This window comes from Phyllostomus hastatus, unplaced genomic scaffold, assembly GCF_019186645.2.
Source record: "Phyllostomus hastatus isolate PE091 unplaced genomic scaffold, TTU_PhHast_1.1 phas_scaffold_46, whole genome shotgun sequence".
In the NCBI taxonomy this organism is placed as follows: domain Eukaryota; kingdom Metazoa; phylum Chordata; class Mammalia; order Chiroptera; family Phyllostomidae; genus Phyllostomus; species Phyllostomus hastatus.
Genome location: NW_025334032.1, coordinates 34,317,820 through 34,341,185, shown reverse-complemented (window position 1 = coordinate 34,341,185; position 23,366 = coordinate 34,317,820). Strand labels below are relative to the sequence as shown.

Below are 23,366 nucleotides of genomic sequence, written 5' to 3'. Positions count from 1 at the left end.
CTGGAGCTTAGGCAGCATGCTAAAAATTTAGATATTTTGATAGATATTTTTGACCATTTCATTGTGTTCTCCTGAAATCAACTTGAAGTTTGCAGAATTGCCCATGTCTGTTTTTGCAGTTTTTGTATTTAGAATCTATCCTGTGCTTTTTGTGGAAGTCTAGTTTTATGATCACTTTTTCAGGAAACCACAGTTTGTTTCTCTTTCTTTTTGATAATTTTTAAAAAGATTTTATTTATTTATTTTTAGAGAGGGAAGGGAGGGAGAGAGAGAGAGAGAAATATCAATGTGAGGTTGCTGGGGGCGTGGCCTGCAACCCAGGCATGTGCCCTGACTGGGAATCGAACCTGCAATGCTTTGGTTCCCAGCCCATGCTCAATCCACTGAGCTATGCCAGCCAGGGTTTTCTGATAATTTTTTAAAAATTTTACAATGTTTCTATTTTACAAATGAGAGAATTAAAACCCCCAGACAACTGAGTAACCTTCTCAAGATCAGTTACTTTCAGATTTGGGGTGCTACTGACTATGTCTGCTCGGCAGTTAGAATCTCCATAATAAAGGACATACCTGTAGAGAGAAGGACTATGGAAGTGGCTGGAGACTAGTTGGATGACTGTTGTATGAGGCAGGAGTATAATAAGCAACCCTTTTTACAGCTACCATTTGTTAGGTGGGTAGAACCGAAACCTGTGAGACACTTCTAATGTTTCCACTCTTGGAGAAGCTCCTAAAACAGAGCCTTGCTCATTTCTGTTCCTCCAGTTGATTATCTATCATTTGAGGTGAGGTTCTCTGTTATGTTATACTTGATGGCCCCTAAGGTACCCGTTTTGTATTCTTTCTAAAATCAATAAAACAGTGTAAGGGCCTAGGCAGTCTTCATTTAAATTCTGATTCTCTTGAAAGTACTTTTTCAAGATCTTCTGATGTGCTTTTGAAAAACAAAGATATGAGAGATTTAAAGGTGTATTATAATCTGCGGTCACCTGGAAATAAATTATATGACAAGTTTAATACTGTTCTAGAAATAGAAATATTCCTAGAAACTTGGGAAAGGAAACCACAATTCTTCAAGTTGTCTTTCTTACTTATCCTTGGGGTGGGGGGACGCACCCCAAGAAACACACAAGCGAAAAGCTCTTAAGTTGCTTCAGTGTTTCTTCACATTCTCCCACTAGACACCAACGAAAATAAAGTGGAAGACTTACTCGTATTTCCAAAGTTCTAATATGCTTTTACAGTTTGAATTAAAGAATGCTCTTTCTCCATGGGAAGTTTCCTTTAACTTCATCTCCAGCACCAACACTTCCTTTTGTGGCTACAACATGGACATGTCCCTTCTTTACTCAAACCTTCGCTGCGAAGTTTCTCTCGAAATTGGAATTTTAAAAGTTATATTTTTCCCAGTCTTTGCGTTTTGGATTTATCAGATTGACCTAGGGACTAGGGTTGCTTTATGGTTGTTTTTGCATTTATAGCTTTCTCATTTAAAAACAAACAGGGCGTAAAACTCTTCTAACACTTTATTTTACAGATATGGCAATCTCGATGGGGATCCCAAGGAGATCTCTCCGGTGATCGACCAGTTCATTGAGTGTGTCTGGCAGTTAATGGGACAATTCCCCTGTGCCTTTGAGTTCAACGAGCGGTTCCTGACTCACATCCAACATCACATCTACTCCTGCCAGTTTGGAAACTTCCTGTGTAACAGCCAAAAGGAGAGACGAGAACTCAAGTGAGTGTTCTGCCAGTTAATTTCTTTCTAAAATAATTTGGTGACTGGGGACTTCAGATGGCCTTTCATCAGTTTGAAGACTTTACTTTAGCCACACACCTAGACTGACAGATTCAAGTTTTTCTCTTTCTCCTGACACCATTTCATAAACGAATCAACCGACAGACAGGGGCCAGTTCATCCCCCCACCCCGCCTGTTTCTCCCTGGCACCTGCAGACAGGCTGGTACACCTGACACTGTGACAGTGAAACTTCTTGAGTCAAAGAAAGTGACTTTTGCATTTAAAAGGAAAAAGCTGTCTTTAGTGGACACATGCATATTCTCGTAAGAGTTGTAAATACAACTGGGAAAGAAAGCAAATTTAAAACTCAGGTCCCACTTTTATTCAGATTAAAACTGCATTGCCTGTGTTTGGAGGGGAAATGTAGATGAAATGTGGACTCTAAAATAAAATAAAAAACTTAAAAAACAGCCAGGTGATTTATGAACTGCAGGTGGAAGAAGTTTTGAAGTTTTCATAAAATGAAGATGATTTTTAACCGTAGTTTAGAATGTCACATTTAATGTTGGAAATGGTCAGTTGAAATAAAATGGACTCCACTAGTTTTATAATGTCTGAAAAGAGAGAAAATGACTTCCCTAGTGGATAGTAGTCTGTTTACTCTGGGGAACTTCATGTACGATTACTGATAAATGGAAATGATTTAAAAGTAGCGGAGGGCATCCTTGGAGCTCACCCGTTCTCCTAGATAGCTGAGCTTTGTAGCGACAGACCAGCCAGTCTAGCGGTGCTGGCGTGGGTTTGAATCCCCGCTCTCCCACTCACTAGCTCTGCGACTTCAGGAAACCGTTCAATCTCCCGCAGCCTCAGTTTCCTGACCTTGAAAATAGACACATCTCACAGGAAGTCACTGAGGATCAAATGAGAAAACATACGAAGCACCTAAATAGTACCTGGCGAATAGTCAAAATTTAGTGACTATTTGGGGATAAAAACAAAATGACACAGCAGTTGTCTTCTGCACCCCCGGAGGAAGCAGCGCCTTGCTGAAGCCAACACAGCGCACAGAGGAGCTGAGGTCCGCGTTCTCCTGCTGCACCGTGAACACACACACACAACAGGGTGGTCAGATAACAATGACTGGTCCCTTTCCAGCTTTACTATCACATATTCTGAGAACCAAGACGGGTCCTTTTCAGGCCTCCTTTCTTTGCCACAGGATTCAGGAACGAACGTACTCTCTGTGGGCTCACCTGTGGAAGAACCGGGCCGACTATGCGAACCCCCTCTTCAGAGCCGACCACAGCCAGGCCCAGGGAGCCCTCCGCCTCCCCGCAGCGCCATGCAACTTCACGTACAAGTACGTAAGCCCCTGAGACCCTGCTGGCTGTGGTTGTGACCTTGGATCCCAGCACTGATTCCTGCTGGAGGCCAGAGGATAGGAAACTCTGGGCTTGAGGCAGTTTTGGACACAAAATACACCAGAGGAGGATGATAAGTATCTGCCCTGATGTCTTCTCTCCCTTGACTTTCCCCCTAAGTAGGGAACTATCTTAGAAGTGATGTTCTGTAATAATGATGTCTTAAAATGTCAGTTCCAATTTAATAGTGACAGAGAGGGTGGGAAGGAGGGGGGAAGGAGAGGGGAAGGAGGGGGGAAGGAGAGGGGAAGGAGTGGGGAAGGAGAGGGGAAGGAGGGAAGGAGAGATGGACGGAATAAAGCAAGTGTCTTGTAAGTGAACGTGAACTCACAGGTTTAGTGGTCACGACCTGGTTTACTCCCTTTCTCTGCTGAATCAAGTCCGAGTAGAAATATTTCCACGTGGAAATAAGTTATCTAAGACTGTATATATTGGGATGAGGCGAGGAGGGTGGCATCCTACAGATTCTACTAGGTGTGAACCCAGCATGTATATTTTGTGCTTTGCCTTCTGCTCCGGGCTTGTGGGATACAGAAGCGTGACTCTGGGGTCCGCACGAAAACGTACAGAATAAACTGAGGCACCACATTCCTTCTCCCTCCTTACGCTCAACACTCATTTTAAAGCTTTTCTTCCTCTATAGATTTCTTCCTTGATTTGTTTTTGTTTTTAATGATCTCAAGTTAATCATTTCCCCAGAATTTTATAGTGAAATGTTAATTCCATCATACTAAAAAAATGCCTCCATATTTTGTGCAAAACAGTAGCTTTGAAAGCTGTTGACATACTGCAAACAATTGTCCTGTAATTAATTTCTTATTAGTAGCCAGCCAACAAATATATTTTGGAGGATCAAACACTGTTCTTGGAACTGTGGATAGACTGATGATTCTATCTCTGCCCTCAAAGTACTTTTCTAAGTAAAGTGTGGATCTAGGAATATCCCTATGATAATACTTTTATTCTCATTTGCATTCCAGTTTGTATTATTGTGTAAGGCAAAAAAGGAGGATTCATTGCAAATGCAAATGTTAATTTTTGGTGGCTGTGCTAAAAACAAGCTAAAATCTTCAAATTTAAGATTCCTTTTGCAGCTTAAAGATTATAAGTGTTAATACAATCATTAATTTAACACATTTTCTTGAAAACAGCCATTTTATTAAAAATAAAAAAACAGGAAAAAAGAAACTAGTAACACGAAGTATTTCAATTTTAGAAATTATAGGCCTTCTGATTCAGTACCATATATACAAATTCATGAATTTACTGTCCCCAAAAGAAGTCTATTAACACAAGAAGACATCAACATGCAGTTACTACCTTAAGTTAGTGGCTTTTTTGAGCCTGGAATTGGCGTTTGGGTACAGTCAGGTCCGTGGGACGGAGGAATTAAAGCCACCTGAGGAGGCCCGAGGACGCGACGCACACAGTGCGTCATGGCGCCCTCCCCCACCCCCACCCAGGTTCTGGAGTGGGATGTACAACCGCTTCGAGAAGGGGCTGCAGCCACGCCAGTCGGTCACGGACTACCTCCTGGCGGTGAAGGAGGAGAGCCAGCAGCTGGAGGAGGAACTCGAGGCCCTGGAAGAAGTAAGACCCACTTGCTCTTGTTCATCTTTTATTTTCTGTGCTCGTTTCTTGACGGTCCCTGCTCCGTGGAAGCCTGCCAGGACCGGGGTGTGTGAGCTGGAGCACCAGAAACAGCTCGTGTTTTCAGCCGGTGGGTAACCGGAAACACAGCCCCGCCAGGCGAGAGCCCCTGGACACCCGAAGCCCAAACCTAAGCATCTCTGGATGCATTCCAGACCCGGCTGTTCCGACAGCAGGTCCGGGTTCCTTCGTTAGATACTCGGGAGTACTGGATTTTGTCCGGAGAATTCATGAAAGCTATGGTATTCAAAGTGGAGGCCAAAATCAGATATATGTTCTTACAGTAAAAATTTATTCTTCACTTTTTAAAAAAAATTTTATTTATTTTTAGAGGGAAGGGAAGGAGAAAGAGAGAGAGAGAAAAAACATCAATGTGCAATTACTGGGGGCCGTGGCCTGCAACCCAGGCATGTGCCCTGACTGGGAATTGAACCTGCGATGCTTTGGTTCACAGCCCGAGCTCAATCCACTGAGCTACGCCAGCCAGGGCTATTCTTCACTTTTAAGAATAATTATATAACAATATAAAAAAATCCAGGTGCCTGGGCTTTAAGCCTCAAGATTCTGATGGAGAATGTTTCGAGTGCCACGGCCGTGAATTGTCACCAGGGCTGGGAGACCCTGAATTAAAGAACACAGAGAGAGAACTAACAGGAGGCACTAGTTAGGTCTTGAGCATTCCAGAGCTGAGATAAACGCTTTGCCATGTAAAGTTCACTCATGCCATCGAAGGGCCAGTTTTATTTATTCTTCCTAAAGATAGCCAAGCTTTATGAAAAACTGAGAATTCCATGAATCTATTCCAGTATCCTTTGGGTTAAAATACTACTAATGAAAAAAACAACAACTATTTAGAAGTGCTGTAATGAAAGCCTCTCACTTCTTTTCCCTTGTAACGAAGACAAAATGCGCTCTCAGCCTGGCACGTGAGATTCTCCCACACTCCGGTCTAACCTTCCCCTTACACTCTCTTCTCCACGGCTCCCCTCGCTCCCAGCTCACCATTCTCTACTTCTCACACACAGCCTTGCTCCCTTTTTCTTCTCGCTGTCCCTCCAGCTAGAAAGCTCCAACCAGCCCCAGCACGCCCAAGTTCAGTGCCTTCAGGCCTGCCAGAGCCTCCTCCCTCCCTGAGCCTGACTCTGATCTCTTCCCTCGAACAGCGGCACCCCACCCTCTGGAATAATGGTGGCCGCTTCCAAATTCCTGCATCACATGAACTCGGCCCCTCTGGACCTCTGTTCCTCATATTGCCCAGCACAGTACTTTGCACATAACATAAGCTAAGGGAAGACCCAGACACAAAAGACCACACGTTGTATGATTCCACTTGTATGAAACATCCAGTCTAGGTACATTCATGAAGATAGAAAGTGGGCAAGGGACTGCCAGGGACTGTGGGGAGAGGGGAGTGGGGTGTGATTGCTAATGGGAGTGGGGTTTTCTTCGAGGATTAAAACCTTTTGGAATTAGATAGTGGTGAATTGTTGTATAACCCCGTGAATATACTAAAAACCTTGCACACTTGAAAAACAGTGAGTTTTATGGTAAGTGACTTATATCTGTTTAAAATATGAAATACCACCTTATTCCTGATTTTAAAAATATGGATTTTGAGCTCACAGGATGAAAATCACTACGTAAAACCATGTAGGTATGGAAAGAAGGATGACTACTGATTACCAGACGCTTTACCTATGTTGTTATTTTTGCATTTCACAGAAACCCTATGCTCAGGCAGGTTTTACCATCCTTAGAGAGGAAGAAAACAAGCTTCACAGAAACAGATTATTTTGTCTCAGGTCACAAAATTCACAATGGAACCCAATTCCATCTAAATCCCATGTTCTTACCATATACCCAACTGGAAAGTAATCAATAGTACGGCATGCATATGTGAAAAAGACACAGTCTTTACGATTTCCCCCTGAAGTTGTGACTTCCCTTTCAGAGGCTGGAGAAGATCCAGAAGGCCCAGTTACACCGCGCGGGTGCGAGGAGCGAGCCGCGCGAGGCCAGCAGACACTCCGGGTTTTCCACCTCCGCCCCCAGCACCGCCAACACCCCCCAGGACTACAGCGGGAACGCCAAATCCTTTCCGTCCAGGAGCCCTTCGCAGGGCGACGAGGACTCCGCTCTGATTCTCACCCAGGACAACTTGAAGAGCTCGGACCCGGACCTGTCGGCCAACAGCGACCAGGAGTCCGGGGTGGAGGACCTGAGCTGCCGCTCGCCCAGCGGCGGCGAGTGCGCGCCCAGCGAGGACAGCGGCAAGGACCGCGATTCCGACGAGGCCGTGTTTCTCACGGCCTGAGGCCTCCGTCTGCGGGTCCAAAACACGGGACAATGCAAAAGGCACTTTCCAAAAATAAGGGAACGGTGCAATGGAAGGTGAAAAATAACAAGACATGATTCATGTCATCGAGAAGTAGAAAATATAGCAAAAACGAAAAGGGGGGGGGAGTCCAATTTAGTTTCTTTAGATGTTGAAGAACAGCAAGTAGCCATAGTAAGGACATGATCCCCTTTTAAAAATCATTCTAGACTATGAAAGCTGCACTCACTGCACAGCGATGACCTCTACCGGCCCCGGAGGTCACCAGCACAAACCTGCCGTCACCACGTGCGTCTGCTCAGCTCAGCAAGCGCCCTGGCCCCTTGCCCGCACTCCTGTGACCATCGACCGCCTCCCCCCCCAGTTCACTTCCTGACACGTATGCTGTTTCCTGGAGCATCTGATGTTATCTTCCTCCCTCTGTCAGAAATATTTCCAGTAACAGAGGACGCTGTTGAGATGTACCCTTTTTTGGTTCATAGATATATTTCTGTTACTGAGGAGTTTTGTTAACTGCTTAAGCTTCTCTTCCAGGTTTCATGATTGCTGTAACTTTTCCAATTCAAATATAGTTTGAATTGTTATAATTTTGTTGCCTTTTTCTGGAATCTCTTCCTCTCCTCCTCACCATTTCAAAATGCTAGAACTTATAACTCACCTTTTCCTCTAAGATGGGGCTGATACCTAATAAAATAGAAGCAACATTTACTCTCTGGTTCTTAAATATGAATTCACATCGTATCAGCTGTGTTAACAAGCCTTGATTACTGTTCCAGAGACCACACCACCAGTGCCGCCCGACCACCGGCCTGACCCCTGAAGGGGAACATTGTAAACAAGCAGCATTTCAAGGAGGGAAATCCCAAGTCAGGTCGAGAGCATCCGGCTGGCATTTCCCTTAACCGGTTCTGTCACCTGTTATTTCAGAAATTGTAACTGGTTCATACGGTTTAGGTAACACTGTTACATCTCATGACCATTGACTGCTGAATTAGTTCTGGAAACTTTTTATGTTTCACTGAAATGCACGTTTAAAGCAGAATCATTCCCTTGTCTGTTGATAAAAAATGGGACTTTACTGGGTGATTTAAATTTTTGATCTGAAGAAACTTAGTGAAGAAAAATCGCATTGTTGGGCAGAGAAGAATAACATTCACGCTGTACAGTTTTCAATCATTATGTGTAATCTACATCAGTATTTTGAATGTGTAAATTTTAAAAATAGGATAATATATTAAATTTTGCTGAAACAGGAACAAAAGAAAGAGAAGGCAGAGAGGAGTGATGTCCCCCAGATGGCAACATAGGTCACTCCTGACTCCACCCCCTTCAGGAGAAGAGCTAACAGCTATTTACGGGCAGGTACCTCTGAGGGAGTCCCAGCGCTCGAGAGTGAGGCTGAGGCTGAGGCTCCCCCTGCACCGCAGAGACCAGGACGACTGCACCGGAAGGGTAAGAGCAGCGGCTGCATGCTGACCGCGCTGCCCCTCCCCACCACGGGCATGGCCCCACGCCGAGGGCTCCCCTGAGCCCCCCGTCCCTCCAGGGGGCACGGAGTGTCCAGGGGCAACATCCAACCTCCCTGGTCTGGGGGGTGGTTAGCGGGGACCCCTGCTCTGGTTTGGCCCCACAGGGATCACAGGGGAATCCGTGGGCTGCACCACTGGAGTCTGACTGAGACCGAGGAGTGGGGAGGGGCTTCCAGTGATCAGCACCTGGGTGTTGGAGGAGAATTCCCGCCTTCAGAACCCGAGGCAGCCCCAACCAGCAGCTGCTCTCCTCTGCACAGTCAGGTCAGTGGCACAGGGTGATGGGGGAATTCCGGCTCCCAAAGGAGCAGTTTTGCCCCAGGGGCTGGTCTACACCTGCCTGGGTGCGAGAGCTGAGCCCTACCCCCGCCTGCTGCAGATCAAGGCTCCTGGTCCCTCCGGACCAGAAAGTCTGTTTGGGAAAATTCTGGAGTTGCCTGCAATGGACCCTACCTGTCCTGCCCAGGCAGGAGCCAGGAAGACAGCCCCACCCACTGCAGAGAGCCGGCCCTTGGCCCCATCTGACAAGAAGGGCAGGTGAGAACAGCTGGAATTTGTGTTATCCAGCAACTCTTGGGCTGAGAGGTGTGTCGGCACAGCTGACTGCTCTCAGGGCCAAGCCAGCGGTCCGGTTCAGCCAGTGAACTTGGGGTACGGGCTGGCTTGGGTCAAAACCGCATGCCAATAAACTGAGCCACCTGGAAGAAACGGGAAAATTTTTAGGAAACAAACTGCCAAGACTAAGTGAAGAAAGAGAATGTCTGAATAGAATAACTACTAGTAAATGGTGATAAGCCCAGGACCAGATGGCTCCAGTGGTGAATTTCTAGCCAACATTTAATGAAAAATTAATATCAATCCCTCTCAAAGTCTTCCAAAAAAATTAAAGAGGAAGAACACTATCAAACACTATCAAATTTTATGAGGCCTTATTCTGATACCAAAGACAGAGAAAGACACTACCAGAAAAAAAACACCAAAACAACAACAACAAAAAAAACTACAGGCCAATATCCCTGATGAATATAGATGCAAAAATTCTTAATAAAGTACTAGTAAACCCAGTTCAGCAGCGCACAACACGATTCATTCACCAGGATCAAGTGGGATTTATACCTGGGATGCAAGGACGGTTCATACACAAATCAGTCAATATGATATGTCACTTAGTCAAATAAAACAAAAAAATCATAGCATCTCAAAGACACAAAAAAGCATTTGACAAGACTCAACATCCGTCCACAATTAAAAACTCTCAGCGAATCAGGCTGGAAGGGATGTGCCACAAGCTAACACAGGCCTTACGATGAGCCCACAGCCACTACGCTCCAGAGTGAGAGGGTTAAAGCTTTTCCTTGAAGATGAAACATAAGACAAGGGTGCTCAAACTCACTCACAGTCAACCACAGTGCTGGAGTTCTCCACAGAGCTTTCACACAGGAAAAGTAATAAAAACCATCAAAACTGAGAAAAAGGAAAACTGTCTCTATTTGCAGATGACTCAATTTTATACACAGAAAAAGCACTGACAACTTAACCAAAAAAACCACCCCCCAAAACCACCCTGTTAGACCTAATTCAGTAAAATTCAGTAAAACTGCAGGACACAGAATTAACATAGAAAAATCAGTAGCATTGCTATACACTACCAAAGACTTAGCTGAAAAAGAAAAACAATCTCATTTACAACTGCATCAAAATAAATACTTAGAAATAAACTTAACCAAGGACACTAAAGATTTTTTTCTCTGAAACTAAAGTACAGATGAAAGAAATCGAAGACAGTACAAATTACAAATAAATATTCATTGATTGAAAGAAATAATATTGTTAAAATGTCCATATTACCAAAGGCATCTGTACATTCAATGCAATTCTCTATCAAGATTCCAATGACTTTTTTTATAGTAGGAAAAACAATCTAAAACTTATGTAGAACCACAAAAGGCCCCAAATTGCCAGAGTGATCCCAAGAAAGAACAAAGGAGGCAACACACTTGTTCTGAATCACACTGTCTGATTCTAAGTTTTACCCTAGAGCTACAGTAATCCAAACAGTATGGTGCTGGCATTAAATCATGGAAACAAGGCTCCCCAAGATTAGTCTTGGCAATGAGTTTTTGGATATGACACCTAAAACAGCAACAAAAGCAAAAATTATCAAGTAGGGCTGCATCAAACTGAAAAGCTTCTGCAGAGCAGAAGACAACAGAATGAAAAGACAACCTATCAAATGGGAAGAAGTTTATGCAAGCCATAAGAAGTTAATATCCAAAATATATACTAAACTCATGCTATTCAATAGCCAAAAACCAAGTAATCTAATTAAAAAAGGGGCAAAACCCTTAGCAGCCATTTTTCCAAGTAAGATATGTGGAAGGCTAACAGTTACATGAAATGATGCTCAACACCACGAGGCATTAGGGAAGTGCAAATCGAAACTGTTGATACACATGATACCAACTCACATCTATTAGGACAGAGGTCATCAAAAAGACATGAAGTAAATGTTAGCAAGGATGTGGAGGAAAGGGAACCCTGTGCACTAGTGATGAGAATATAAACTGGTACAGCCACTATGGAAAAGCAGTATGGAAAATCTTCAAAATATTAAAACTAGAATCCTCAAAAAACTAAAACTTAGAAATAGAGGTGTTGGATCCCTATGATCCCGCAGCTCCGTCTTGGGTACATGTTCAAAGGGAACAAAAACACTAAATTCAAAAAGGTACCTGCAGCACCCCACGTTCACAGCAGCTTTACTTACAGTATCCAAGACGTGGAAAAAACCTAAGGTCCAACGACAGATGGAAGTGTAAAGCTATAGTATATTTTATATATATACACACACAATGAAATACTCCTCAGACATAGAAAGAGGAAATACTGTCATTTGTGACAGCGTGGATGGACCTTGAGTACACTGAATGAAATATATCAGAGAAAGACAAACACTAAATACTGTATGACCTCAGATGTGAATTTAAAAGGAACCCCCGCCCCCCAAATTTGTGGTGGGGGTTGGGGGAGAAGGCATTGGAGAAAGGTGGCCAGAAGGCACGGACTCCCAGTTACAAGACAAGTGAGTACCAGGGATGTGATATACAGCATGGGGGCCACAGTGAACACCACTGTATGATGTGTGTGGAAGTTGTTAACAGAGTAAATCCTGAGAATTCTCATCACAAGGGAAGCAATCTTCTTCTTTTTTTACTTTCTCTTTTTATTGTGTCTATGATGACAGATGATAAACAAACTTAATGCGGTAATCACAATATATGTAAGTCAAACTATTAGGCTGTGTGTACCTTAAAGTTATACAGTGATGCATGTCAATTATATCTCAATAAAACTGGGGAAAATGAAAGGGCAGGAGAGCTACAATGCTGAAAACAAATTTTTTTTGGTCCTCTCCCTGCTGAAATCTTTAGTATGAAAGATTTGGAGGGAGTGTAGCAATGTGTGTACATATATATATGAAATAACACAAGAGTAATTGTACTTATGTTAATTATGCTGAAAAAATAGAACTTTAATATGTTAGAAACTTCTAATATAAAATACTCTGTCCATGTAAATAAAGCAAGTATAATTGTTTTAGAATTCAAAATATGAGCATGCTCTACTGAGCAGTTCCAAATGAAGTACAGGGAATGTTTATTCTTTTTCTGCAATACATTGTATGGAGTAGGGAATACCTTGTGAATGGTAAATACTTAGGATGCAGTGGTAATGGCTTTTGCATTATCAAAACATAGCTGACTTCATGCGTTTCCTGTAGTTATCAACTCCTAGAAGCCTCTTTGCCAAGTACTGAGGACTGACTTTAATTTCTTCCATTTGGCAGTGTCCATCTACAAAAGTATATACATAATAATACATTTTTAAAGAACGACACCATAAATCTACCAGACAGAGCTATGCATTTATTTTGAAAAATAAATAGGATAAATATTTGATCTTTTAAAATTTAATTCTTTAATGTGATGTTTCTCACATCAAACTGTTTTTCAGATTTTCAAACATCTTACAAAACATAATTTACATATATATTCATTCAGACTACCTATTAAGAGTAAACCTAATACTGAAATTTATGTAAAAGGTTACATTTATTGCTTGTTAAACGTTGCTGTGCTTTCACAGGGACTTGAAAGAATACAGCCAATCTGATGAGACTAAAATCTCTAACAGTACATTCTTGTTTCAAATCAAACATCAATCAGGAAGTGTTTTACTCAGGGCTGTCAGTCTGAAACATAGGGGATAAACCAATGTAAAACTAGCCAAGGCAAATTACTTAACTCAAATGACTTAGTATTTCATTATATTCAGGTAAATTCAGTGATATGAAGTAGGTAAGAATTTTGATCATAATCCAGCAATTGAAAAAGGAACATTTTTAGAACACAAGAGATGAAGAGAAGGAAAACTCTGACACACATTTCTGTTCTTTAAAAGCACACAATCAGTTTCTTTCCTTGGAAATTAATCGGAGCTGTCCTTTAATGTAAGCATATAAATTACGGTCAAACTTACCTCTCTATTCCAATATGAATTTCCTAGTTTATTCCTAGAAAATGTTCCAACTTTGAAATGTATCTCATTTAAGTATTTCATTTTATTTAGAGAACTTCCTCCTATTTTGATATATGAGCGTTTACATGTCTACCCATGACAATCTCCACTTGGAATAATCTAGTAACTCCTAAGCCTCCACCATTCCGACTTCATTACACGTTAAAGCAGAATCAGAATCTCTGCCTCATCAGGCACTGCCCCCTCTCTCGCACTGCCTCTCCAGCATGGCCACTTACAAGAAAACAATGTAGATATAAACTTATAAGAAAAGTCCCTTAATTCCTGTTGTAATAACAGAACCAAAATTCATGCATAGTCAAATGCAGACCTTTCTCATCTTGGGTGACCGACATAACCTGTATCTGAACTGATGTGTCTGTCTGTTAAGGGCAGACAGTGACAATCAAAACTCCTCTCCTTAATAACTGGGTTGTACGGAGGTTATCCAATCAATTAATTTTGGAAGGAGAAACCAAGCTATGTTAACCAGTACAGAATAAAACTGAAATAGTTCAAGTTTAAAGGAGAAAACATTGAAACAAATTATTTATGTGATTGAAGAGACTATACAAAAAAAAATTTCTTTTTGCTGAGAGATAAAGCACTTAAACCTACAGTTACATACTATTTCCACAATACTATATATACCTGCCTCACTGAAGTAGGTACTTAATAAAATTAGTAGATCAAATAAATGCACTGATGTCCTTTCAGAATGGCTCTGGACCTCTGGTGTCTTGTTCTAGGATCTCCCTGGTTTATAGGAAAGCTACCTGTCTGCAGGTACGGTCTGTTGTATCCTCCGTCCACTGCAGTGACTGCAGGGAGGGCTGACTCTCTGCTTGGTGCGGCAAGGAAAGTTCCTGAGTACCCAGAAGACTCTGTCACGGACTTGAGATACTTACCTCGCTCATCTAGAAATCCAGAGTAGGCCCTGGCTGGTGTGGCTCAGTGGACTGAGCACAGGCTGCGAACCGAAGGGTTGTCGGTTCAATTCCCTGTTAGGGCACATGCCTGGATTGTGGGCCAGGTCCCCAAAAGGGGACATGCAAGAGGCAACCACATACTGATATTTCTCTCCCTCTCTCCTTCCCTTCCTCTCTCTCTAAAAAATAGATAAAATCTTTTATTAAAAAAAAAAATAGAAGTCCAGAGTAGTTATTCTGCCTTCCTCGTCTGGTCATTTTGAGGATCAAACGGCACCCCCTTAGCACAGCGTGAGGAAGACGGGCGATTAATGAAAGAGAACTGCTTCACCCAAAGTACACCTTTACGCTCCATGTGAACACTTGCCCTCCATAAGCACAGAGCAATAGTATATATACTATTCAGTATACCTCAAGTCTACGAAAATGATTTCGTTTCTCCTAAAGCTCTATTGCCAAACACATGTTACAGGTGAACAGAGACATGAAGACAAACGGTGCTGTGTGCTGGTGTGTGAGATGGCGATCACATTGGGATGAAAGTCAAACAAAGGGACGCGCTAGGTGGTTCTGTGACGTAAACACCACGGTACCAAGCCTCAGGTATACAGTTCACCATTCTCTCCTTACTTAGCCTTTCACAGTTACCCATAAAATGTGTGCACTCTGTAATATGGAATAGAAGCAAGCTGCTGAACATAGTAGAGGATAAATGGAAAATCTAATTAAAATCTAACTTTCTAAATGTTAAATACTAATTTTATTTATTAGTATAGCTTTTCTCTGATGAAAAGCTAACACAATAAAGGTCAGAAAATTTCATTGATTTTTTTTAGGTCCAGATTAACTATTCATTAACAAAGATGATTTTTTAACTTTAACATTAGTAATTTAGACAGCCTATCCTTATCCGACCACATCGCATACTTTATATTAAAAAATTAGCATGAAAGTTTATGTTGGACTAATTTAAGTGAATGGCAATTTTTTTTCTAGTAGGTGAAATATTTATTTGCCTGTATTGCTTCTTAAATGCATTTTTAATTTTAAAAATAAAACAAGGTATAAAAGCAGCTGGTTTATTCTTTTGATTTATTGTATGTATTAAAAGTTACTTTTTTGAGATGGCACATTGGCAGGTTTAATGTTTACTGACACTAGGAATATCTAAAAGATATTGTTTTTGAAAGTTTGGTTATCCAGAAAGAATGAGAAAAAAATAGAGTCTACAGTCTGAAAAGTGATTTTTTTCATAAAAAGTTGAGAGGAAACAGACCATTTCTGATAAAGAAATGAGGCAGATTCAAATTAAAAATACAAATTTAAATGAAGTAATTTTATAAAATATGAAAACTAGCTAAATTACATGCAGAATTATTTAATCAATAAGAGAGGAACAGCAGTGGAACTTAAATATGATAGGATTTATCCATAATAAATAAACATTTTTAGTGCAAATAGTGCAGAAAAATTTCTCAAAGTCAAGATGATAGCAATCATTCTGATCTGTACAAAATCAGTCTCAGTTCTGTATACAATCTATATAGTGAGTCTATGAATTCAGCTGCTATGATGAATGCCAATTTGCAAATCACAAATAGAAATGTGCTCAGTTATGTGTCCCATTCCTCTCTTGGCAGTTCATGTTCTCAGGAAAATCTGGAAAGAAAAGAAAATTAAAAAACGCCTAAGAGTTAATTTAAGACAATAAATTTGCATCCCTTTCCATCCTCTTCCCGTTAAGAGTGACCTAGAAAAAGATAACTTGACCATGAGGGAAAAGAGGTGGGGGAAGGATTCCAGCATGTTCCTATGAACAAGCAATTGCTCAGTGCCCACTTTCTTCTCGACCTGTGAGACACACACACTGGATATTACAAGTCAGCCCGTACCCTCAGGGACTGACAGTATGATTTGTAAAGCAAGATGTAAAACAGTTCAACATTGGCACTAATCGCAAACACAGCAAGAATGAGAGAAGGGGCAGACGAGCTGGGGACAGAAACGCCTGTTATCTCCTTCCCTGTAGTCTGCTCCCCCTTTTAGGGACCTTCTCGTGCTCCCTTCTCAAAGTCCACTCCTTCAGCCCAGTCCAGTGGGCAGAGGACCAGTGACACCCATCTCCAAGCCAAACTGCTGAGTCAGGACGGACACCCCCAGCCGGGGCCAGTGCCCTCCCAGGGACTTGCGGCGAGCCCCTTGTCGGCCCCCAGCGGCTGCCTGACTGTTAGGATCAGGCTGTGGGCAGCAGTGGCTGAAGCCTGTGCAGTGTGGTACAGAAAGGCTCTCCGAAGAGGAAAAAGCGGATGCAGAGCTGAGAAACCAGCCGTCTTGGAAAGGGTGAGAGAGACAGAAGCAGCCCTGACTGCTGTAGCCTCTGGTGGTGTTTCCTCTCGGGTGGCTGAGCTCCACTTCTTGTACTTGGCTCGGTTCTGTATCCCAGTGTTACCCAGTGACACGGCTTTTTATTTAAAACTCGCTGGGGTGGGAATCAGTCCTTACAGCCGAATCACTCCCTGGACGAGGCGGATGGAGAGGGAAGGGAAGGCTGTCTGGAGATCAAGAAAAGCCATGAACAGAAACATGGTGCAGACAAAAGAACGTGACACGTGAGACAACATAAGGGAAGATATGGAAAATTAAACCAGATAATCTCAAGTATGTGTCAGATTACAGCAGACTTTAAAACCAGAGGGAAAAACACGGTGCTGCTGCTGTCATCGTAGGCGGCCGGCACAGGTTCTAGAGCGGAGAGACCAGAGCATCCGGTGGTGCTGCTGCGGGCAGGTGAGCCTGCCAGTGCTGTGCAAGAGGGAGGAACGCCGAGGCCAGGGCACTGGCAAGGGCGTCACTGGCATGATCCTGGTGTGAGATGGAAGAGAGACAGGCCGGAAGTTCATTTTAAAGGAAGAAATGACAAACAAGACTACTGAGGACATGGTATATGCCACAAAGCTGAGAGCAAGGGACTAATTATAGTTTACAATACATAATAGCTATCGATGCTCGCAAAAAACTTTCATTTAAGCCAACATCATACTAAGAAAATATCCTAAAAGTTTCTACTGGCTATATGCTTATAATCTAACATTATGCTTAATACATAAGGGAAAATATGCTACATGTTACATAGCGTAAGAGCCCTAATGACAACATGACACTTAAAGCTGGTGGGACAGGCTCCTGTGATTACATCAAAGGGCAGCCACGCAACAGCCTGGAGACTCGCACCGTCTGGAATACGACTCACCTACAACGGAGCATGGAACTGGCTGTGCACCGCTATCACCTGCTGAAGCTTCTCTTCCTTGGCTCTTCTGCAGTGGCAAATCTAGGAGACAAATCATTTCAAACACCAGTCACTTCTCCAACAACTTGCCTACTACTTGCTACATTATGAAAGAATTCTAAGTAAGACTCTTTTAACCTATTTACACTTAAGTTTTGAATGTTTAAGGCAGTTCAGAATTTAAGAGCTAAAAAATAATTTTGGCAAAAAACATTTACCTATAAACTTCCAGAATATAAAACAAACTGATGCTTTATATTAGTTCTGACTATGTAATATCAAATATCTGTGTTTTAAAAACACGAACATAAATCCTAATATTGTTAACTAGGGAAGTTAACAAATAAAAACTCCAAGGTACAGTTATATGGTACCGAAGAACAACAGATGAAATATAAATGCCACTTACACTGATGCTGTAACCATAGTTGTTAATGTCCCTGAGCTTCCACTTTCTCCCATGGAAACTGAGGATAACAAAACCTGCCCCACCGTCCTGAACAAAATAGGCATGTATATACACAGCACATATGTTTTACAAGTTTCGTGACAAAAGGTTATTTTTATTTATTATTATTATTATTATTATTATTATTAACCCTCACTGAGGACATTTTCCCCCTGCTTCTAGAAAGAGAGGGAGGGAGAAAGGGAGAGAAACATCGATGCAAGAGAGAAGCATTGATTGGTTGCCTCCCATAGGAGCCCGGACCAGGAATCGAACTTGCAAGCTAGGCATTATGCCTTAACCAGGAATTGAAACCACAAACTGTCAGTTACAGGACTCTCCTCTAACCATTTCAGCCACACTGGCCAGGGCTAAAAGGCGAGGTTTCAGAGGAATTAGGTAAATATGTAGAACCCCATCAAAGGGCACAATATTGCTAAGCAGACTTTTTGATTTTTACTTAAATATAATGGAAATAATCATCAAACAGAAACTATTCCAGAATGTTCTTAATAATATTTAAAAAAAATTAATCTCTGTAACACATTCTCTCTTAAAGTAACTCGTGAAACAGGCTGTTCAGGAGCACACTACAACTATGAAGACTACACTTGCGCCGATCTACCACCTTTACTACAGAATGACACAGACACTAGCGGTTCTGAAACAGAACTGTTATTTGATTTACCTGCTTGTGTACTCACAACAAGCAGATTTAAAGTGACAGCAGGATGCTGCTATCCTTCTCAATAGAGGCTCTTCAGTTTCTTTTCATGGCACTCAAAACTGCACCTCAGTAACGTGCTGACATTGCTTTACTCATGAATATACTTAATTTGATATTACGCTGCCACTCGTCCTCAACTGAAGAGTGTTACATACTGTTCTCTTTTCCATGAAGCTACTCAGAAAATCATCCACTTCAGTTTTTCCCTCCAAGAAATCTTCAGCAATGTTATCAGATTCTTCCTCAGCTTCGTGTGCAGCTACTTTTAATCTTGCCTGTAGGGCACTCGCACTACAGCTCTGAAAAAAAAAAACCCAGGTGCTGTATTAGTTCATGACGATCAGGAAGTCCTCAGAGAGGGAGAACCGAGGCAGAGACAGGGAGAAGCAGTCTACTGTGTGTGCCACAGGCTCCTTCTGAGCAAACCTGCCACCGCCAGGCCCTCTGCTTCTGGATCCAGGCGGGTGCCCAACACAAGAGAACTCGACCCACGGGCTGCAAACTGTGAAATGAAAGACACTGGGCAAATCAATGTCCTTCCTCGGAATTCAGTATTCAGATCACTGTGGCAGGCACCCCCTAGGGCAATCCCCAGTGAACCCCAACTCCTGGTACTTCCTGCCCTCAGGTAATGTTCCGCCCCTTGAATGTGGGCTGGACAAACTATGACAAAAGCCATAGGATTGAATTTAATTGAAGGGGTGAAACTACAAAACACTGCTGAAAGAAATTGAAGAGGACAATAAAAAATGGAAAGACAAAGCAATAGCCGTTCAGATACATGGCCGAATATTTTCATAATGTGTGCCAAGGCCGTTCAGCAGGGAAGGACAGCCCGCTGAACCAGTCCTTGAAACTACTGGTACTGGGTAAACTGGGGATCCACACGCAGAATGAAGCTGAACCCCTACCTTACCTCGTGCAAAAGTTAACTCTTAATGAATCCAAGAACTAAGTGTAGGAACTAAATCTATTTTTAATACTAGTCACCGCAGTGGGCGTAAGGTAGTAGACTCATCATCATACATCACGCACAGGAACATACAAGAAGGCACTGTTTTCTTAGCACTCTTGCCAACAATGGTTATCTACCTTTACAAGTTTGGCTCACACAGATGCTGTAATTTTGCTTATTATCATCAGAAGGTTGAGCATCTTTTTTAAATGCTTACTTCACTTGTTCCTTACACTATTTATTGAGCGTGCACTACGTGTCAAGCACTGGACCAGGTGCTGGGTCTAGTGGGGGAACAAAGCGGGACAAGTTCCTGGACTCCTGGCATCAGGGGTCTGGTGAAGTGGTTTCCACACTTCAGAGTGTAGAAGATTCCTCATCTGCCAAAGTCTAGAGAAGAGCTTAGGAACCATGTTTTTTTATTTTATTTTATTTTATTTTATTTTATTTTTTTAAGCATTTCAAGAATCACTTCAAGTAATTTTTATGTAAGTGGTCCAGGAGGCAGAATAACTGTTACATCAAAACACCTATTGGACATTCATATTTCTCCTTTTGTGAGTTTCCTGTTCTTTTTCCTATTTGTAAGGGATATTTATGAACCATTGACATTAATATGTGTCATATACATGAGACGTACTTGTTCCCTTTTCTTCAGTTTTGACTTTATGATCTTCAATACAAGTTTTAAATTTATATAAACTTTTAAACACATTCTTTCTTTTATGCTCCTGCCTATTACATCATGCCTACAAAGGGTTTTTCCTACTAAATCTTTAAAAAAATCCTAGAAGACAGTTGCCTTTCACAATTGTATGGTTTCTAATTAAATACTAGCACAGGTGTCCAACCTTTTGGTGTCTCTGGGCCACACTGGAAGAGCTGTCTTGGGCCACACATTCAATACACAAACACTAATGAAAACTGATGCAAAAAAAAGGTGTTAAGCGACCTGAAGGTTTTTTGTCGGGCCGCACGTGGCCTGCAGGCCGCAGGCTGGACACCCCCCAGCACATGTTACTGTGATGGTATGATGTAGGAATCTTCTTCCTAAACGGGTGGCCAGTTATATTCACTAAATCCTCAGCTGCTCCGAATTTCACATATACCCACGAGTCTGTTTCACAGAACTATTTCTCTCTTCGCACAAAGCTGCTCTACTGTTTAAACGGTGCCCTGTTTCTGCATACTTTGGTGCTGGGCAGGGGAGGTCATCCTCACTGTTCCTTTCTGTTCAAGCTCTCCTGACTACGCTTACCCACTTAGTGTTTCCAATAAACTTTAGAATAAATCAGTCAAATTTTTTAAAAAAAATACTCTTGGGACTTTTTTATTGTAAGCATATTAAATTTTTAGGTTATTTTGGAGAGAATGCAGTCTTTATAATATTAAAGCTTTCAGCCCATGAATATTCCATGTTGCTTCATTTACTCAAGTCTTCTTTCAGGCTACTCGGCAAAGTTTCCTAACTTCACTAAGAGTCTGGACAAGGCATGGTGCCGACTGTCGGGAAGAGCTCCTTCAGCATCTAGCAAGCTCAAACGTGAGACCAGGAGGACTGCAGCTGGCTGCTCCGAGCTCCTGGCTAAGACTGAGGGAGGGAGGTTTGATTCCTGACTCATACTTCCTATTTATCAGAACTCAGGGAAGTTATTTATTAACCCTCTCCTCAGTTTACCTGTAAAACAGAAAAACAGTAATGCCTGCACCTCAGAGGTTTGGGGGAAATAATGGACAGTATGTCAACTGCGTAGTGCAATGCAAAACACATAATAATTGCTCAATGTTAGCTATATTTAATTCTAAAGGATGACCACATCTGATATCCATTATAAATTTATATTCTCCTTTACCATCATTTTCTGCTGTTGTTTTATTTCTGCTTTGTGTTTTATTACATTGGATTTACCTTCTAGAAACGGTGATTTTAAAGGAAATACAATATTGTTAACTATGTTACTGATACAACATACAGATAACATCCTATATTCTCTTATTTTTACAGATTTAGTTTTTCAAAACTGAGTGAAGTTTTAAAAATGCTTTTGGTTTTTCATATAACCAGACTTCTAGCACAAAATTTACTGCTTATGGTGAAATACATTTATGTATTTTTCTATTTGCTGACTTTTCTTCTAAGGTATCTATACAGAAGTTTACAAGTGAGTCTAAAGTTAAAGCTTTTTTGTTGTTACATTTTATTCCAAGAGTTAAACCAGCTTTATAATAACTTTCCCTGAAAAATTATTTAAGGGGCTTTTAACACTTTTCTGTTTGGGAACCAAATAAGCTCTTACATGAGCACAAATGACTTATAATGCCTCATAATTGGGAGCTGTTCATCAGCATTTCAAGTTATCACGCCTTATAAAGTCAGACTCCTAATACATGCTTTCTGAGAAAAACGAAAGTAAGAACGTGGCTCACACACACTCAGAGTGAAAATGCTTACGGTAAAGGGGAGGAGCTACCCAGCCTTACCTCACTGAGTTCATGCTGTCTCTGCATCTTCTTTTCAAAAGCTGATTTCATTTGTGTAAGTAATTCATACTAAAAGAGAAAATACATATGCTGTTTTCTTCCATTTTTAAATCACATGAATTTCTTCAAAATGAGAACTCACCTTATCTAAAACAGTTTGCCTTTTGGCTTCCAAGCTGGGCTCCAAAAGCAAATTTTTTCCTGTAAGATAAATTTGTTTTATCTCTAGGTAAAAATCACATTTTTCTTAAGAAATTTAAGAAACAAGGGAAGACGTACTTGCTAGCTCCTCAATACTTTTTACTAAGTTGTCCTTGTCACTGATGATTTGCTTCAGTTGAGGCAAAGTCAGGAACTGCTCCAGCAGTATCTCCTCCTGCTCGTTCATGTCTGTAAGCTGCGACACACTGGGAACAGAGCAGAAAAGTGTCAGTGAGCGCCAGTCATCTCGCTCCTCTGCGTTATGAAAAGTACCCATGACTTTCCACTTTTCTTTAGTTGATAGGGTTCAAAATAATTTTTGAAGTATGCATTCACACAAGTGAAATTATAACCTTAAAAACAAATAAAGTATCACGGAACATAAAGCAGTCTGAATGTGGTGTCAAATCGCTGTGGGACTATGAAGACTAGGGTGCATGAACAGCCGTACCAAACTCCAAGCTTCTTTATCCTTGCCCAAAGTCATTTTTTTATTGCTTTTATTGAGGAAGGAAGATAAAGAGAGAGGGAGTGGGGCGAGAGGGAGCAGGGGGAGGAGGGGAGACAGGGAGACAGAGAGAGAGAGAGGAAACATGGATGTGAGAGAAATATCAATTGGCTGACTCTCATATGTGCCCCAAGGGGGACTGAACCCGCAGCCTGAACCTGGATACATGCCCTAACTGGGAATCAAACCCCTGCCTTTCAGTCTACAGGATGACGATCCAACCAGATGAGCCACACTGGCCAGGGCTCAACCTCCCAAATTCAGCCTATGTGGCTGTCACAATAAAAGATATGTATATGTGTTACATATTTAAGCTTAGAAGCCTAAAGCAAATCAAAAATCAGTATCCACAGGGTTAAAGAGGCAGCGGGGTAAGAATGGAATCTAAACTTTTCTGAACGTATCTTTTAGTTTTGACTGCAAATCCATATAAAAGCAATATATGATTAAAAATCAAGATTAAAGAAAAAAGTTATCTCTAAAATTCAAAGTAAACTTTTTTCTCTTGTTACATAATCATCCTGAAAAATATTATTTGAAGAGACTTTAAAAAATAGTACTTGGCTATATATCTCT

At 41.6% G+C, this 23,366-nt stretch overlaps 2 protein-coding genes across 4 annotated transcripts in view; one reads left to right on the top strand and one right to left on the bottom strand.

The window, feature by feature from the left end:
- Positions 1 to 7,926, top strand: part of MTMR7 (myotubularin related protein 7) — a 77,609-nt gene extending 69,683 nt beyond the window's left edge. Inside the window, exons 11-14 of the mRNA XM_045821719.1 lie at positions 1,537 to 1,737; positions 2,959 to 3,099; positions 4,624 to 4,750; positions 6,762 to 7,926. Of these exons, the coding sequence (XP_045677675.1) occupies positions 1,537 to 1,737; positions 2,959 to 3,099; positions 4,624 to 4,750; positions 6,762 to 7,124 (832 nt within the window). The 3' untranslated portion in view covers positions 7,125 to 7,926. The remainder of the gene's footprint in view (positions 1 to 1,536; positions 1,738 to 2,958; positions 3,100 to 4,623; positions 4,751 to 6,761) is intronic.
- Positions 7,927 to 15,256: 7,330 nt separating this feature from the next.
- The window catches only part of VPS37A (VPS37A subunit of ESCRT-I), a 29,124-nt gene continuing 21,014 nt past the window's right edge, over positions 15,257 to 23,366 (bottom strand). For 2 of the 3 annotated variants that reach the window (XM_045821192.1, XM_045821190.1), the window contains 6 exons: positions 22,361 to 22,488; positions 22,224 to 22,282; positions 22,082 to 22,150; positions 18,801 to 18,944; positions 17,432 to 17,512; positions 15,257 to 15,840 (listed from right to left, as the gene is read on the bottom strand). In XM_045821192.1, coding sequence (XP_045677148.1) covers positions 17,432 to 17,512; positions 18,801 to 18,944; positions 22,082 to 22,150; positions 22,224 to 22,282; positions 22,361 to 22,488 — 481 coding nt within the window. In that variant the 3' untranslated portion in view covers positions 15,257 to 15,840. The other variant, XM_045821191.1, reaches the window with a different exon arrangement.